General features: G+C 38.4%; 1 protein-coding gene across 3 annotated transcripts in view; it reads right to left on the reverse strand.

Moving 5' to 3' along the window:
• LOC124789590 (cyclic GMP-AMP synthase-like receptor) overlaps positions 1-20,210 on the reverse strand; it is a 349,572-nt gene that overhangs the window by 166,841 nt on the left and 162,521 nt on the right. For all 3 annotated transcript variants that reach the window (XM_047256999.1, XM_047256998.1, XM_047257000.1), the window contains 2 exons: positions 16,463-16,621; positions 13,311-13,433 (listed from right to left, as the gene is read on the reverse strand). In XM_047256999.1, the coding sequence (XP_047112955.1) occupies positions 13,311-13,433; positions 16,463-16,621 (282 nt within the window). The remainder of the gene's footprint in view (positions 1-13,310; positions 13,434-16,462; positions 16,622-20,210) is intronic.

Raw genomic sequence — 20,210 nt, forward strand, 5'->3', positions numbered from 1 at the left:
GGGTATTTATGGGAAACCTAAATCAGGATGGCCAGATGTGGGTTTGAACCATGGTCCTCCCAAATCACATTATGAGTCCAATGTGCTAACCACTGAGTCACCTCACTTGGTCAAAAAATAAATCTGTTAAAAATGTTTGATACTGCAGTAGTCAAATATTATTTTTTTCCTTTTCTGCTTGTAATCTGAATTTCCATAATGAATAGTTCTTGATGCGAAAAAAACCTTTTCTTATAGCGTTGTGATAAATGTTACATATGCTTTTACCCATTGAGGAAAATTTGTCTGGGTCCTTGTTACCAGATTTGGGAATTGTTGTGAAAGTTACAAAAGCTCTTAGCTCAAGAACATCAAACATCATGAACAAAAGATAGGAAAGTACTATTATTTTACCAATTTTATGTTTGACCACTGTAGAATCTCATTCAAAATCTCTTGAGTAAAAAGTAAATGTTATGTTGTCTTGTTTTTCACGCTAGTCCATGGTTAAGCTTTTCTCCATTTGAAGCTGTTTCTCCATCCAAAAAAGTAAGAATGGCAGCAATATGACTGTAAATAAATTAATCATATTCACCTGTTTATATGTCCAAGGCATCATAATCATCATCATCATCATCATCATCATAATCATCATTCACATCCATTTTTAATTTTTATCATCATAATATTCTGGATTAGTTTCACTGACATCAAAAATTCATTCAGTAGTTCTTCCAAACACATTTCAATGTTTAGTTCACTTACTCTCAGCATGATAGACTAACCAGTCTGTTCAGACTGTTTTGAATGGTGAGATGGATCTGGTAGAGGCTCCATATGGTTCAAATTAATTACGGAACACTGTCACTAATAGCTATAATATATTACACCCTAATTATTGCAATAAACATAAAATACTGATAAACACATCTGACTAAGAATTATCAAGTAATCAAATGATGGAATAGCACTACACATTCACAGTGAGAAGCCAGCACTCCAGCTGAAAGGTACATGGAGGAAAAAGGTGAATTGACCCCAGAAGAAAAGATGATGTGTTTCAGGAAGATCAACAGCTGTCCCTCAGATGCATGATACTAGTTAAGGGTTAAGCTGCTAGGGACAGATGAATAGCAGCTATATAGTAAAATGGAAGTGGCAGCATAATTTCTCAAAGTATCAGTGTTCTTACTATTTACTTGGTTAAAATTAAAAACCATAACACTGAATAGAATTAAGCAGCATGCTGATAGTTTATTGATTCAAAAATATACAGATTAAGTTTCTCCCATATCCCTTAAGGTTCTCAGCCTGTATTGGATCTAAAGAATATGATTAGCAAATAAATGAATGACAACTGAAAACTAGGTACTATTATCATGATAAAACAAGGGGAGTACATATATATTAAACTCAGCAAAAAATGAAATTAATAAGTAAATAAATAAAGTAAGAATGTTACAAGACTACATCAAGATAAGAACATCCTGATCAATTTTTTTATTTATTTTTTGTAATTTTTTGGAATCATATGGACTGAACATCCAGTTTGATATGTAAAACAATAACGAAGATGTGAATTCAAGGCAGAGGGAGCACCATTCTACAGTCAATAAAATCATTTGAACTTTATTTTGTGGATGCTGTTGTTGTTGTTGTTGTGGTCTTCAGTCCTGAGACTGGTTTGATGCAGCTCTCCATGCTACTCTATCCTGCACAAGCTTCTTCATCTCTCAGTACCTACTGCAACCTACATCCTTCTGAATCTGCTTAGTGTATTCATCTCTTGGTCTCCATCTACGATTTTTACCCTCCATGCTGCCCTCCAATACTAAATTGGTGATCCCTTGATGCCTCAGAACATGTCCTACCAACCGATCCCTTCTTCTAGTCAAGTTGTGCCACAAACTCCTCTTCTCCCCAATCCTATTCAACACCTCCTCATTAGAAGTAGATTTAATTACACAAAGAAAATATATAAAAATAATTTTAAGGAAGTACTAAAATATGTTATTATTTGACTTGAGTTAATTATTGAGTGAAGTGCCAGGATATATCTTTGTGTAAGGAAAATGAGAGTCTTTGGTAGGTGTAGACAGGACACAACAAATTTTCAATAGGAAATTGAAAAATAATGTAGGAAAGTCATCGAAAAGGAAGAAAGTTTTTGTTGTTAGGCAGTTCTCATGCCAGAGGTGTAGGCCAACTTCTGCAGGAGGAATTAGGACCAGAATGCCAGGTCACAAATTTTTTCAAACCAAGTGCTAGTATGGATCAGGTGACAGAGGATTTAGGTTCACTCTGTAAAGAATTTACCAGGGAAGACACCATGGTTATTGTGGGAGGGCCAGGGAACGGTATCGACAGAGATCCTGGGTACAGTATAGAGTGTGACCTGGTAAAGATTGCGTCAGCATCGAGACATACCAATGTTGAATTTGTATCTGTCCTGAGCTGCCATGACTGGCCTCATTTGAACTCTTCTGTTGGGAAAGTTAATTTGGTGTTGGAACGACTGCTTGGGTCGGGTGCAGGGGCTCATATTGGTGTGGTTCCTGTTGATTCTCTCAGTAGGTGGGACTATACCAGGCACAGCCTACATCTCAACAGGAAAGGGAAGGGTAAGCTGGCTGGGGTAATAGCAGGAAATATAAGGGGGGGAGGCACTGCCATGAATGGTAAAATACCAGTGGTTACAGGTGTTGGAGCAGCGCCATTTTTAGGATAGGTAAGACAGAAAGATGTCAAGTTCTACAAGAGGTCGGGATTGAAACAATTCTTCAGTTTAGGCAAGAAATTAAACAGCACAATTCTAGCACACTGGATCACCAATCACAGCTGTCAATTATAAATTTTCACCAATCACCAGAAATTTTATCTCCACCAAGTTGTATCTCAGTCCTAGGTAATTGCATTGATGAATTAAAGTCACCCAACCCAGTTGACATAATCTGCCTCTCCGAACACCATGTGACCACTGGAATAGGAACTAGGCCTAAGCACAATGAGAAACTCAGACAGGAGAGTACTGCAAATGTTAGAATAAGGAAAGGTTCTCATAAAAGTATAATTAAAAATAATGTAAGTATATTTCATCAAAATATTGGGAGTTTAAAGAATAAAATAGATGAGCTTCTGGTTTGTTTAGAAGATTTAGAAGCTGAGGATGAAATAGATATACTATGCCTGTCTGAGCATCACATTGTTACTGATATGGATAAGGTAAATGTAAGTGGATATAAGCTCTCTGCACATGTAATTAGAGAAAATATGGAGAAAGGAGGAGTTGCCATATATGTCAAAAGTTATCATTGTGCAAAAAGTATAGAAACAAAAAAGTTTTATGTAGAGAAACATGTAGAAGCATGTGCCTGTGAGCTTAAATTAAATAAAGGCACATTTATAATTGTAACTGTATATCAGTCCCCATCAGGAAATTTTCATCAATTTCTGAAAAATTTGGACTCCTTGTTGTGTTATCTGTCAGACAGGGGGAAGCAAATTATTATTTGTGGGGACTTCAATGTAGATTCTCTAAAAGAGGGTAATAGGAAAAATGACCTTGAAGTATTGCTCGGTTCTTTCAATTTGACACCCGTTATTGATTTTCCTACTCGGGTGGTAAAGGATAGCAGCTCACTGATAGATAACTTCTTTATAGAGCAAGATAAGTTTAACCAGATAAATACTCAGCCTGTTGAGAATGGTCTTTCTGATCATGGTGCACAGCTAGTTACAATATATGACATAGCTCCATTCAGCAGTACGAAACAGTCCTCCAAAGTAGTACGTTCAGTCAACGATTTAAAAATTGCAAATTTAAGGGAAAGCCTATAGCAGTTAGACTAGGGTGATGTGTACCATGAACCTGATGCCAATTTAAAATATAATTTATTTCATGACACTTTTGTAAATGCATTTGAAAACTGCTTCCCCAAGAAAATAGTTAAATATACTCGTAAGAAACCATGTAACAAACCATGGCTTACTAAGGGTATAAAAATATCTTGTAACCAGAAAAGGGAAATGTATCTGACAGCAAGAAAGAGTAGTGACCCAGAAACTATCAAACATTATAAAAACTACTGTGCTATATTAAGAAAAGTTATTAAAAAATCCAGAAGTATCATGTCTGAAATCAGCAACTCTGATAATAAAATTAAAACAATTTGGAATATTATTAAAAGAGAAACAGGTCAACCAAGAGCACAGGAAGACAGTATTACCATCAAATTGAATGAAAACTTTATGAACAAAAAGTCAGAAGTTGAAAACATTTTTAATAATCATTTTCTAAATGTTGTGGATATAGTAGGATCCAGGTGTACATTAGAAGATGCTAGGCAGTTAATGGAAGAGGCCATGCCCATGCAATTTGATACAATTGAAATCTCACCCACTTCTCCCTCTGAAATTAGGAAAATAATAAACTTGCTTAAAAGCAAAAACTCACATGGAATTGATGGCATTTCCAGCAAAATACTAAAAGCTTATTCTCACAGATAAGTAAGATTCTCAGCCACCTGTGTAATAGCTCTCTGGAACAGGGTACTTTCCCTGATAGACTGAAATAAGCTATTGTTATACCTTTGCATAAAAAAAGGGATGGATCTGATGTCAAGAATTACCGTCCAATCTCCCTTCTAACAGCTTTATCCAAAATTTTTGAGAAAGTAACGTATTCAAGAGTAGCTTCACATATCTGTAAAAATGAAGTACAAACAAAATGTCAGTTTGGTTTGCAGAAAGGTTTTTCAACAGAAAATGCCATATATGCTTTCACCAATCAAATTTTGAATGATCTGAATAACCAAACACCACCCATTGGGATATTTTGTGACCTTTCAAAGGCTTTTGATTGTGTAAATCATGAAATTCTGCTAGACAAGCTCAAGTATTGTGGCATGAGAGGGACAGTGCACAAATGGTTTAATTCATACCTAACCGGAAGAGTGCAGAAAGTTGAACTAAGCAGTTCTCACAATATCCAAAGATCAGCACATTCCTCAAACTGGGGAACTATCAAGAATGGGGTTCCACAAGGGTCAGTCTTGAGTCCTTTGTTGTTCTTAATATATATTAATGACTTTCCATTCTATATTCATGAAGAGGCAAAGTTAGTTCTCTTTGCTGATGATACAAGTATAGTAATCACACCTGACAAACAAGAATTAACTGATGAAATTGTCAATAATGTCAGAAAATTACGAAGTGGTCCCGTGTAAACAGACTCTCACTGAATTTTGATAAGATACAGTACATACAGTTCCGTACAGTAAATGGTATGACGCCATTAATAAATATAGACCTTAATCAGAAGCATATAGCTAAGGTAGAATATTCAAAATTTTTAGGTGGTCCATTGATGAGAGATTAAATTGGAAGAAACACATTGATGATCTGCTGAAATGTTTGAGTTCAGCTACTTATGCAATAAGGGTCATTGCAAATTTTGGTGATAAACATCTTAGTAAATTAGCTTACTATGCCTATTTTCACTCATTGCATATGGTTTCATATTTTGGGGTAATTCATCACTGAGGAATAAAGTATTTATTGCACACAAGCGTGTAATCAGAATAATAGCTGGAGTCCACCCAAGATCATCCTGCAGACATTTATTTAAGGATCTACGGATATTCACAGTAGCTTCTCATTATATATACTCTCTTATGAAATTTGTTATTAACAACCCAACCCAATTCAAAAGTAATAGCAGTGTGCATAACTACAATACTAGGAGAAAGGATGATCTTCACTATTCAAGATTAAATCTAATTTTGGCACAGAAAGGGGTGGATTATACTGCCACTAAAGTCTTTGGTCACTTACCAAATAGTATCAAAAGTCTGACAGATAACCAACAAGTATTTAAGAAGAAATTAAAAGAATTTCTGAATGACAACTCCTTCTACTCCGTGGAGGAATTTTTGGATATAAATTACGAAAAAAAGAAAAAAACAAAAAAACGTTGTTATATTAACTTAATTATGTTGTTAAATTAACTTAATTATGTCATGTATTGGAAAATTTGACTCATTCCACATCATTACGAAATATCGTATTCATGATCCATGGAACTGGTATTAATCTAATCCAACCTAATCTAATCTTTGGGTGTATGTTTATGTTCCATGTTTTGTTCTCTAAAGAAAATTGTATTAGATTGCCAGTGAAGTGCAGTATTACCAACTACACACATCAAGAAAAGTTTTGCATCACCCCAGCTCCCAGAAATCCTGGAGATAGACACTGACTGTAGATATATTGTATCACAGACAAAGTCCCTTTGACTGTTCAGAGATGCTACTAAACCCAATGAAAGATGTAAACAACTGTGCACAAGCAGCGCACATGAGATGGAGGGGGTCCGACAGCCAATCAATTCCAGTCATTCCACCAGGAAGAAAGTACACGGCTCATGTTGTTCGCAGTTCAATCCTGCCTTGATGGTCAATACCAGGATGCAATCATGTCCAGATTCTTATTTTGTGCCAGGATGGGCTCTCAACATGGGAAATGTCCAGGTGTCTCAGAGTGAACCAAAGCAATGTTGTTCAGACATGGAGGAGATTCAGAGAGACAGGAACTGTCGATAACATACCTCGCTCAGGCCGCCCAAGGGCTACTACTGCAATGGATGACTGCTACCTATGGATTATGGCACAGAGGAACCCTGACAGCAAAGCTACCATGTTGAATAATGGTTTTTGTGCAGCCACGGGACGTCATATTACAACTCAAACTGTGTGCTATTGGCTGCATGATGCACAACTTCACTCCTGATGTCCATGGCGAGATCCATCTATGCAGCCATGAGTCCAAGCAGTGCAGTACAGATGGGCCCAACAACATGTCGAATGGACAGCTCAGGATTGGCATTACATTCTCTTCACCAATGAGTGTCACATATGCCTTCAACCAGACAATTGTCAGAGAAGTGTTTGGAGGCAACCCGGTCAGGCAGAATGCCTTAGACACACAGTCCAGTGAGTGCAGCAAGGTGGAGGTTCCCTGCTGTTTTGGAGTGGCATTATGTGGGCTGGACGTATGCCGCTGGTAGTCATGGAAGGTACCGTAATGGCCGTACGATATGTGAATGCCATCCTCCGAATGATAGAGCAACCATATCAGTAGCATGTTGGTGAGGCATTCATCTTCATGGAGAATAATTCATGCCCCCATCATGCACATCTTGTGAATGACTTCCTTTGGGATAACAATATCACTCGACTAGAGTGGTCAGTATGTTCTCCAGACAGGAATCCCGTCGAACATGCCCGGGATGGATTGAAAAGGGCTGTTTATGGATGACGTGACCCACCAACCACTCTGAGGGAACTACTCCAAATCCCAATTGAGGAGTGGGACAATCTGGACCAACAATGCCTTGATGAACTTGTGGATAGTATGCCAAGACAAATACTGGCATGCATCAATGCAAGAAGACATGCTACTGGGTATTAAAGGTACTGATGTGTAAAGCAGTCTGGACCACCACCTCTGAAGGTCTCTCTGTATGGTGGTACAACATGGAATGTGTAGTTTTCATAAGAAATAAAAAGGGCGGAAATCTCTTGTCCAATTTTGTGAACAGGTTCCAGAACTCACAGAACTGTGATGACGCAAAACTTTTTTTGTTGTGTGTAGTTTATGTTTTGTGGTGGATGTCAATTATTCCCCAACGTGGTGACCCCACTTCTGAACAGAGCTTCACTTTTTGGCATCTTTAGAGTGACACAATGGAAATCATTAGAAACACTGCCACGTAGACAGAAGTTTCACCTGTGCCTACAGCAGGCAACTTTTTCTCCACCAACTGCTGTCCCTGTCATCTCCAGCTTCGACAACTCCAAAAGAAATTTCAGCATAAAGTAGCCTCTTTTCTGACCTACAAGAGCAAAGATATCATGTACTGAAGTTGACACCATATTTACGTTGCATGGATTTGTATTGGACTCAGAGTAATTTACTTTAATTAATTCTCAATTGTACTTAAATAAGAATGAACAGTAGGATGAAATTTTGCACTAGCAGTCTTATATTATGTTTAAAGAGGCTGTCCTCCAGTAGTTTGTCAACACTGGAACTGCACCTCCAGAACGTCTTTGACAGTGAGACATATTTGGGTGAATCCTCATCTCGGATCCTATGATTGCTACATGCACTGGCAGATATTGAACTTCTTGTGGAGGCATCTTTAAAAATATTTTGACTGCAGAGACTCCCAAAAAATTTGAGGGCATTTTAATTGTTTTTTTTTTAATATCTATAGACTGAAGAATTGGTGAGGAAAGCTGATGCAGTGGCTACTGCATATGTGGAAAACAGTCAATGTGCAGCCATAAAGGAAGTTATGGGTGGAGGCCCCAACACACACATTAATGCTATGGTGTACATCAAATAGCACTTGCCAAGAGAGGCATCTTTAGAGAGCTTAACCAATGAGCTCATGTGACTGAATGCTAAACTGAACAGTCAGGAAGAGAAGGTAACTAATCAGCAATGAAACAAAGAACAGCAAAAAGAACACTTGGTCTTGATTTCAAAAATGTTTTTGGGCAGTGGCAAAGCAGTGCACAAGGCCCTGCACTCACCCAAACCTGATCAGAGAGTGCCAATAAGTGCACATGCTCATCAGAATTGTTCACAGCTCCTGCAGTACAAATTAAATGCAACTTTGACTGCTGTTTACCAGTTCTTTGAGGCTTTTTGTCACAGAAAAGAAGTCTAATTCATTATTCTTGATTGACACAGGATGTTACATCAGTGTCTTTTCCCAATCAGAGAGCAAACGCCAAAAGAATACAAAAGTATCTATCCTCGTGGCAGTTGCTGACATAGACGTTTCTTGTGGCTGATGCGAATGGACCAATAACAGAAGCCAATTCTTTAAGACATTTTTCTGTTGTGCCCAACTTAGTTAATAAGTGTCTCATTAAAGGGCCTATCACTCCAAAACTTATTAACACATCAGAATGCAATATTCTTGATGCCCAAGCAATGGACTGTGCAATGGTATTTGGGCAAACCACATATACTGTGTCAGTATGTCACATCCTGGATTTGTGTCCATCTTAATGCGAAGTGCATACATATGTATTACATGAGAAGCCACTGGTTTCTCCTGTGCACATTTCTTTAAAGATTTTGGAGTTGAAGGATCAATGTATGCCACTTAGAGTCCAAATTGATGAGTGGAAAAGGATGTGGGGGGAAGAAAAAGAGGCAGTGACAAACTCACATATGCAAAATTTGACTTGGAGCAGGCACAGCAGGAGATACAATACTTCTGCAATGCACAGGCTTGCAGGATGTAGAGCATTCCCCCCACACCCCCCCACACCCCTCCCTCAACCCCCACCCCCACCCCCACCTTTTCATCTTCTGCCATCAAGGCTAGGAAGGCAGAAGATAATTACCTGCCCAGCTGTTGTTACAACAGTTCCCAGCACTGATGACACACTGGTGGCAAATGATAGATGTTGCCAATCCATTTTTCATCAAATCAGGACAACTCCACAACAAACTATATAGGCAGCCAAGGAAGAATCTAAACGATGATTGCTGAAGGATCTGTATCTCATTCTCACAGTGCTTGGTCATCTCCGTTACAGGTGGTTAAAAAATAACAGTAAACTGAGAATGTGTAGTGACTACAGAGAATAGAAATCTCATGCCATACCTGTTGGATATCCAACTCCAAATGTAACAGATTTTACCAGCAACTTTTCAGCTGCACATTTCTTTACTCTGAACAATTGTGCAAAAGCTTTTGCATAAATTCTGATGGGCCATAAAGACAAAACGTAAACTTCTGTAACAACACCATTCAGACTATTTGAGCACAATTTAATGTCTCCTGTTCTATTAAATGCAGGCCATTGTATGCATGAGGTACTCTATGGTCTCTCTTGATGACCTATTATGTTATGACAGGTTATGGTGATGACATCTTAATCTTTTCCTCGCAACAAGAAGAATCTTAGGAGAATGTCTGTGCAGTGTTTCAGGATTGGAAAGCCATGGGATAATGGTTAAAGTTGATAAACAAGTTTTTATGAAGAAGGAAGTTCCTTTCCCAGGATACATTTATCACACAATGGCATACCATCAACACTTGGAAAAGTATTTGATATCATGCAGATGTCCTTTCCTGATACTTTCAGAAGGCTTCATTATTTTCTAGATATGCTGAATGAACTATTATTGCAGGCAACTTACAATATTAGCTCAGATTCAAGAGCCTCTCAACGATCTGCTGAAGGACAGAAACATGTTGGGAACAAGAAGATTCTTGGACTCCTGTGGGAATGAGAGCTTATGAGGATTTAAAAAGTGCACTTACTCATGCTTCATTACTGACATATCCAATTCCTAATGCTCCCAACACCCTGTTGGTAGATGCTTGCCAAACAGCCATAGGAGCAGTCTTGCACAATCAATATCTGGAGGGTGGCAGCCATTGACTTTCTTCTCCAAGAGCTTGTCGATACAACAACAATCGTGGAGCACCTTTGATTAAGATCTTCTAGCTATTTATTTAGTGGTGAAACATTTCCGCCATTGGTTGGAAGGTGACATTTTTTCTGATTCCACTGATTGTAAGCCAATGACATCTATCTTCAAAGGAATCAAAGATCTTAATTCTCCATGGCAGGTGCACCCTGCAGAACTAATTGTCTGATTTTCCATTGATATTCATCATTTTACCATTTCGCATGTGGATATTGTAAGCCCTCTCCCTCCACTTGATGGGTACCATTTGTTGGTTGACATGACAGACCAATAAGAGGGTGGTGAAATGTATGCCCTGAACATTAAATAAAGATGATATTAGCTTGCTTTGCAGAATATTGGTCTTTTGCACTACCACTGGTTTTACTGGAATCACACACACCTGTAAAAGAGGACATGAGTTGCACTGCTGAACAGCTGTAATATTGTGAATTGTTGAAAGTACCTTGTGATTTCTTCTCACCCTCACCCTACCTAGTTTTCGGACTGGAGGTATGCAGAATTTTTCCACAACCTACAGACATATAAGCACTGTCTGACATGAAAAACCCCTATATTTCACAGTGTAAGGCCCATCTTTTCAAATAAATACTTTAATACACATAACTTTGTTTGGATCAGAGATGATACAGTCAGGCCATCACTTTTTTTTGCATTCCTTTTAGGTTTTCAACATGGAGACAAAGTGTTTATTATTGAGAGAAATGGCAAGACTGACAGTGTAATGCCAGATTGCCTAACATCTGCTTATGAGGTAGATAAACTGACCCTAAGACTTATCTTGGAAGAAAGATTAAGGAAAGGCAAACCTACGTTTCTAGCATTTGTAGACTTAGAGAAAGCTTTTGACAATGTTGATTGGAATACTCTCTTTCAAATTATGAAGGTTGCAGGGGTAAAATACAGGGAGCGAAAGGCTATTTACAATTTGTACAGAAACCAGATGGGTTATAAGAGTCGAGGGGCATGAAGGGGAAGCAGTGGTTGGGAAGGGAGTGAGACAGGGTGGTAGCCTATCCCTGATGTTATTCAATCTGTATATTGAGCAAGCAATAAAGGAAACAAAAGAAAAGTTCGGAGTAGGTATTAAAATCCATGGAGAAGAAATAAAAACTTTGAGGTTCACCGATGACATTGTACTTCTGTCACAGACAGCAAAGGACTTGGAAGAGCAGTTGAACAGAATGGACAGTGTCTTGAAAGGAGGGTTTAACATGAACATCAACAAAAGCAAAACGAGGATAATGGAATGTAGTCGAATTAAGTTGGGCGATGCTGAGGGAATTAGATTAGGAAATGAGACACTGAAAGTAGTAAAGGAGTTTTGCTATTTGGGGAGCAAAATAAGTGATGATGGTCAAAGTAGAGAGGATATAAAATGTAGACTGGCAAAGGCAAGTAAAGCATTTCTGAAGAAGAAAAATTTGTTAACATCGAGTATAGATTTAAATGTCAGGAAGTCGTTTCTGAAAGTATTTGTATGGAGTATAGCCATGTATGGAAGTGAAACATGGACGATAAATAGTTTAGACAAGAAGAGAATAGAAGCTTTCAAAATGTGGTGCTACAGAAGAATGCTGAAGATTAGATGGGTAGATCACATAACTAATGAGGAGGTATTGAATAGAATTGGGAGAAGAGGAGCTTATGGCACAACTTGACTAGAAGAAGAGATCGGTTGGTAGGACATGTTCTGAGACATCAAGGGATCACCAATTTAGTATTGGAGAGCAGCGTGGAGGGTAAAAATCGTAGAGGGAGACCAAGAGAAGAATACACTAAGCAGATTCAGAAGGATGTAGGCTGCAGTAGGTACTGGGAGATGAAGAAGCTTGCACAGGATAGAGTAGCATGGAGAGCTGCATCAAACCAGTCTCAGGACTGAAGACCACAACAAGCAATAAAGGGGGCCCCTATTAGACTTTCTGGAAAACTGAAAAGGTTTGCTGATAAATTAATGGGTACTGCCATTCAACAGCCCTGCAAAAAAGGATGGGGGAGGGGGGCTGATGAGATGGACTCCAATTAATAATTGAGTTGAGTATCAGGAGCTCAATCACAGATTACTAAGATTAAAATAATATATCTTTGAGTATGTATGATAACTGAGGTTCCTTGATTCTTTAGCATATTAGCTGGTTTTCGGTGTTTTGTGCCTTGAAGAATATTGAATCAGATTGCTAATGAAGTGCAATATTATCAGCTAGTTTATGTTTTATGGTGAATGTAATAAATTCCCCAAAACAGCACCAAAGAGCTTACTATTGCTTCTAAGTAAGATTTTCAATTTATCTTACAAAACAAATTCATAATTAGTGGTAAAAATTCAGATTTTCAGCTGTAAATGTCATATTTCTATGGCACATACCAGAAAAGTTTTACAACTGAACTAGCCACTTTAAGAGCTATATGCCATTCTATACATAAATGTATCAAACACCACTCAGCCAAAATTGGTCCCTGTAAACGTGGGAAAAATTACAAAATAAACTACCCAGTCATACCAAAACAATGAAAAGTGATCATCATTCACAAATGCCTTTAAGATACATCTTATAGAGAAACTGTACTATGGTGTAAATGAATATTTTGCAGCCAAAAGACAAAAAGTATATATATTGTGTGCATGTAAACATATATGAACAGCCCCTTCTGTTTAAATGATTCTTGCATATTTAAATTCTGTTCTCCTGGCATCTCACAACATTCTACTCATGATATATCTATCCTCAAATTATTGTTATCATAATATTGTAATATGATTTGGTGTAACAGTACATCACAACATTGCAGATATTCACAAGAATATTTACCTTAATCAGTTTTAGTACAGGCTTCATCTGATTAGTATCAAGAAGCAGATGTTTCTCCTGGTGCCAGAAACATATTCGAAAATCTGTGCCATAGTCACTGGATTTGGGAACTGCATACCATTTCTACAACACATAGTAGACAATGACACACCAATTACTGAATGGTAAAAGGAAAGACTTCAGTAGCAAAGGACAAAGCAAAACTGTTTTTAGGAACATCCATTGTCAACTCTTGTTGACCAACAATGCGTACTTTTCACCCACTGCCTAGTTTCCCAAATCTATGATACAAACCAGTACCCTCATTGCCACTCAGCTATCCCACCCCATTAACACCTGAATCTCTCTTCTTGTCACTGTTTATACCACCTCCAACACACCAATATCTTCCATACTCAATGCCTTGTTACTGTTGTATACAACTTCTCCAAATGTCATACCAACTCCAAGCACATGATCTCATTCTTATACAGCTGACCAAATAGAGCCTTGTCTATAACTACTTCTACTTTGAGGAGAAAATATAGAAACAAATCTGTGCTATGGCCATAGAAATTTATATGGCATACTTATATGTCAATCTGTTTATGGACTGTCTAGATGAAACCTTCTTAAAAACCCAACATCCTAATTCTCTTATCTGGTTTACATTTGCTGATGATTTCTTCATCATCTAGAAACAATGATACTCTACCCTTGTTTTTTCACAGTCTCAAAATCTTCTCTCTTATTTGCTTCATGTAGACCTCTTCATTCCAACTTCCTTCACATTGGCCCTCAACTTCCTGATAGCTCCATAAACATTCTGTTCATATTAAGCCCACCAAACACCAACAGGACCTCCATTTTTAAATGTTCCATCCCTTCTAGACTAAACTGTTGAGCCCATATAGTCTGGCAACCTGTGGACAATGCATCTGTTGTGAAATTTATTTATTTATTTATTGCAATATGCATTCCAGAGATCCATTTTTGCATACTAACACGTTGATGTAGAATGATCCAAAACATTTAATTCATTATTATTTGTTTCCACCAGGACAATAAACAAAGATTAAGAATACAAATTGAAAATAATAATATAATCACAATCAGTAAGTTGTAATTACACTCACAAAGAAAGGTTAAGATACAAGTTTAAGATTGTATCAAAACAATATTTTTACAGGGTAAAAAGTTACCATTTTCTTGACTTACAGATCACCAATTAATCTAATTACAGCAGCAAGATATATTGAATCAGGAATATACAATAATACATGGTAAAAATAATCTTAGCTATGTCTGCTACGGAATTCTTCTGGAAAACAGAAATATTTTTCAAGCAAGAATCCCTATAGTTTACTTTTGAATAGTACTTTATTACCTCATAGACTATATTACTATGAAGTGCATTGAACACATCTGTGTTTGTGTATTTTACACTTTTTTGCACCTGAGACAAATTTTTCAAGTCACAGTGTATGTCACATTTCCTTCTTGCATTATGATGACATTATGTTTGATTCATTTTATATTGAGCATGAATGTCATGATTGAAAAGAGATATTGTGAAGTAGTGCTTAGCATTCCTATTTGCTTACAAAGGTTGTGACATGAGGTTCTTGGAGACACTTTGCACAAAATTTGGACAGCCTTTTTCTGACTTGTAAGGCCCTCTTTTTAACACTGGTGAATTGCCCCAGAAGATTATTCCATAACATATAAGTGAATGGAAGTAGCCAAAGTAAGCAGATTTTGAGACACTGATGTCTCCAATTTGGGCAGTTATTTGGATGGCAAATGTTGCTGAACTAAGCCTTTCCAGGGATGGTGGATATGGTGTTCCCAGTTGAGCCTGTGATCTATATGTAAGCCCATGAATTTAAAACAATTTACCCTCTGTATCTATTGGCTCTCAAGTGCAATGTTTATCTCATTCATTGTGACTGGAATGGAAATAAATGTAATTGGTTTTGCTGAGGTTTATTGATAGAGAATTTACTGTGAATCAATTCAGAACATCCTCAAGTAATTAGTTTGCATTTAATTCTAGGTCAGGGATGTCTCATTGTCTATCACAATACTTGGGTAATTTGTAAATATTGTAAAGTTGCTTGCTTTGTTTGAGGACAAAGGTAAATCATTGATATATATGAGAAACAGCAGGGGACCAAGGACAGAACCACATGGAACTCCATAATTTACTGTTCCCCTGTCGGCCTCTAATCTACCTGATGTAAATTATCTAAACCTCTTTGCCTCAAATGGAACCTTTGCCTTTCTTCTCATTCACACTTGTCAAGAATATGATTGCATGATAAGGTGTTGAAGAGATGGTTGTAAACAGTAGTGTTGTTTAGCTGTGGAATGAAGAGTCTTGTGGGGCCTTTTGTGAGAGTGACTGAGTTGTCTAAAAAATTTATGAATACAGAAGATTCAATGAAGAAACTGTTGTATTTGACATTTCACATACCATTAGCTTGACAAGCCTAAATATAGTAAATATATTTGTTCAGCCAAACTGCTATACCAAGCTCATAGCATGAAAAAAAGAAAATGTGGCCAAATTCAAGATATTCACGTAAGTAAAGTTTTCCAGTTTAGTAAGGCGAACATACCTTTCAGCCGTGCTTCCATCAGAATGATTACAAAAGTGTGTCCAGAGGACAAGTCATTATACAAAACTAATTGAAGTGGTATGTTACACTCTCAACCACAAAATACCACAACTATATTCTGAGTAGCTATTATTTAAATGATATGTCAGTTGGTTCACAAAACTTACAAATAAGGAAGAAATGTAACAAAAGTGTGGTGAGTTTGAGATTTTTTAACTGAAAAGTTTTCATGTCCCATGAAACTGCGGCTGCAACAGATATTTTCCTTGATTTATTTGTAGTTTATGAACTAGGATGCAAGCACTAATACATTCAGCAGACATTGTTAACATTGGCAGTTTGTCTAAATAGCACTGCAAGGAGACAAACAACAAATTATGGCTAACGTCATCATCATAACAGGGTTTGTCAGGAACAGTTTTACTTTTGCAAGCTTTTTTTATTTTAGAATTGTTTATGTTTTTAGTGATGGTTATAAAGCTTTACAGTCATTTTATACATAATGTAAGATAAATTCAGTGTACAAATGGAAAAGGCCATTGCAATACTTACATGTTCTTCCATTTCTGGCTCCCATTTACGCAAATTTTCTATTGTTGGCCACTTTTCAAATACAAAGACAGGAACAAAATCAAGTAATAAACATAGTTCTGGGTGTTCAATATGTGTAACAGTTAGAGTAACAGCAGGTCCATGACAAGATGGCGTGAACTAGAATTAAGAAACAAACACGTTATATTAGAGTATGAAAATGGGAAAGTAATATCAAGTGAAACAAAATAGATGAAGGCCTGTAAATACTAATTACAACACTTATTTTCCACCAGTGCAGCCAACAAGTCTCTATCAGGTATCACAATGCTCATTAATAGACATATCCTGCAAATAACAGTAATCTATTTACTGGTAGATCACAAGGAAATTGTTTTTCAATAAAAAAACATGATGATTCACAGTGAAATAATCCTCAGGTGTGAAGGGTCTATATCAGGTATTAAAAGATGGTAAAACTTTAAGCTGTTGGACAAAAATTACTTTTTCAGAAGCAGAAAACACACCACACCTACATAGGATTCGAGCAGCTGTAGACAACAGTCATGTGTGTGTGTGTGTGTGTGTGTGTGTGTGTGTGTGTGTGTGTGTGTTGGGTGTGTGTGTGTGTATGTGTGTGTGTGTTTTCAACTTCTCAAGAAGGACTTTTTGTGTAAAGATAGAAGTTTAATGATCTTTGGACTGGATCTGACTTGGATTAAGTGCCTCCTATGTGTGGTGGGCAGAAATCTATCCTTTTCGTAATGAAATTATTCCATCCTGGACTTTCCATTGTTTAATGTAACTGCTGAAACATATCAACTGTGAGATACTCAACAAAATACATAAAATCCCACAGATCCAACTTGGAAAATCACAAGAACTGACTTTCGTGATGAACTCAAGACGTACTAACTGATCCACTACACACCACTCTCCTAGAGACTATGAAGGTATTCGCAACTGGGAGGTTTTTTCCCAGATTGAAACAACTACAAATTTGTATATTTTGAGTTTCCTGTAGCAACTGACCTTGAATATGATAAATATTCATGTGGCAAAATGAAGTAACACTATGGTTCGACAATGAGAGAAATTTTTTGTGTTTGCACTTCTGGCGTATGTCAGATCTACAGCTATTCATGGTGAGAAAGTGAGCTAGATTTGTTTGTACTGTTCTTGGGTCTCCAGCTTGATGCAGTCTTTTCAAACCACGATGTTTTGACAGCATTCCTTGCCCATCATCTTCAGGTGATACCTGCAGACTGAGCGTCTCTGCTGAATCTCCTGCCCTTTATACTCTGATTGCTCCCCACCCCTTCCCCCATGACCTGCCGCATGCGGTGCTGCATGAAGGGGTGGTTGGGAGGGGTGGGCTGCTGGCTGCTGCACGAGAACTGTGAACCATTAGATGTCCTGTGGCCTTAATTGGGCACAGAAATTGCTTTGGGTCAACGCTGTGCTTTTAAATGACTGAGTGCTGAGTCCCAGGCTTTGCTGAGTTTGAACCCAGCGTCTCTGTTAATCAGCCCATCAGCTACATGTATTTCAATCGCCTCCTTCAGAACACGGTCCCAAAAAGACAAGGCCTGCCGTAGAACTTCCATTTTCGCATACTCCATAGTATCTCCAGTACCAATGTAATATTCCCAACTGCAGATTTTGTAGGCTGCTTCAGTTCAGTTCGCCTTCTGTGTTCCTGGCATCTTTCTTCAATTCCTGTACAGTTTGCCCAATGTATGCCTTACCACATTTACAAGGAATACGGTAAACACCCGTTTTGTGGAGCCCCAGGTCATCTTTTACTGAACCTAGCAGGGCACGTGTTTTTGGAGGTGGGCAGAAGACACATTTGATGTTACATCGAGCCAGAATTCTGCCGATTTTGTTGGATACTTTGCCGGCATAAGGCATGTACACCATTGTCTTCTGGTCCTCTTCATTCTCTCTCTGCTGGGCTTGTACATTCTGCCTGAAAGCACGTTGAATTTGACTCTCGTTACATCCGTTCTTCTTGAAAATGTCCTTAAGGTGGTTAAGTTCTCCTTGTAGGCTTTCCTCATCTGATATTGCGAGGGTGTACCAGTGTTCGCAGTACACCCTCATGCTGTGATGGATGATGGCAGCTGGTAGTGTGGAGATACAGATCAGTGTGGGTTTCTTTCCTGTATACACTGTGTCCCAAGGTGCCATCCACTTTGTGATTGACTAGGATGTTCATAAACGGGAGTTCACCATTATCTTCCACCTCCATGGTTAATTTGATGTTAGGATGCAGAGAATTCAGATGTTGGAGAAACTCTTGAAGTTTTTCTCTTCCACATGGCCATATCACAAATGTATCATCATCATATCTGTAAAAGCACATAGGCTTCAGTGCTGCAGTTTCCAGTGCTTTCTCTTTGGAGTCCTCCATAAATAAGTTCACTACCGATGGTAACAGGGGATACCCCATGGCAACACCATCCATTTGTACGTAATAGTTTCGATTGAAGAGAAAGAATTTTGATGTGAGGACAAATTCAAAAAGATTAGTCATTGTCAGGTTGAATTTCTCCCTAATCAACTTAAGAGAGTCATCAAGTGGCACTCTGGTGAAAAGTGAGACCACATCAAAGCTCACCATGAGGTCACGGTTACAGAGGTGCAGCTCCTGCAGCCGTTGAATGAAATGTACAGAATTCCTGATGTGATGCTGACATTTCCCGACGTGAGGGCTTAATTCTTCTGTTAAATATTTAGCTAGCTGGTATGTTGCAGCGCCTATGTTGCTGATGATAGGTTGCAAAGGAACAAGCTTTTTGTGCATCTTTGGTAACCCATATAGCCTTGAGGGTGCAGCAGTTTGAGGTCAGAGCTTCTTGATGATTTCCTTTGGCAGGCACTTTTTTACACTGTTGGTTGGGTCTCCCTTCATTTTTCTATATGGTGGATCCTCAAGTGTATACAGGAAAGAAACCCACACTGATCTGTATCTCCATGCTACCAGATGCCATAATCCTTCACCGCGTTAGGTTGTACTGCAAACACTGGTACACAGGGCCTGCGCAATATCAGATGAGGAAAGGCTACAAGGAGAACTTAACCACCTTAAGGGCGTTTTCAAGAAGAGCAGATAAAACAAGAGTCAAATTCAAAGTGCTTTCTGGCTGAAAGCACAAGCCCAGCAGAGAGAGAACGAAGAGGATGAGAAGACAATGGTGTACCTGCCTTATGCCAGCAAAGTATGCAACAAAATTGGCAGAATTCTGGCTCGAATTAACATCAAATGTGTCTTCCGCCCACCTCTGAAAATGTGTGCCCTGCTAGGTACAGTAAAAGATGACCTGGGGCTCCGCAAACCAGGTGTTTACCATATTCCGTGTAAATGCGTTACGGCATACATTGGGCAAACTGTACGGACAATTGAAGAAAGATGCCAGGAAAACAGAAGGCACACTGAACTGAAGCAGCCTACAAAATCTGCAGTTGCGGAACATTACATGGATACTGGAGAGACTATGAAGTATGTGAAAACAAAAGTTCTACAGCAGGCCTTGTCTTTTTGGGACTGTGTTCTGAAGGAGGTGATTGAAATATGTGTAGCTGATGGGCTGATCAACAGAGATGCCGGGTTCAACCTCAGCAAAGCCTGGGACCCAGCACTCAGCCAACTAAAAGCACAGCGCCAACCCAAAGTGACTTCCCCACCCGGAAAAGGCCACAGGACATCTGATGGTCCACAGTTCGCATCCAGCAGCCGGCAGGCCGCCCCTCCCCACCACCCCTC

The sequence above is a fragment of the Schistocerca piceifrons genome, chromosome 3 (assembly GCF_021461385.2).
Source record: "Schistocerca piceifrons isolate TAMUIC-IGC-003096 chromosome 3, iqSchPice1.1, whole genome shotgun sequence".
NCBI classification, from domain to species: Eukaryota; Metazoa; Arthropoda; class Insecta; order Orthoptera; family Acrididae; genus Schistocerca; species Schistocerca piceifrons.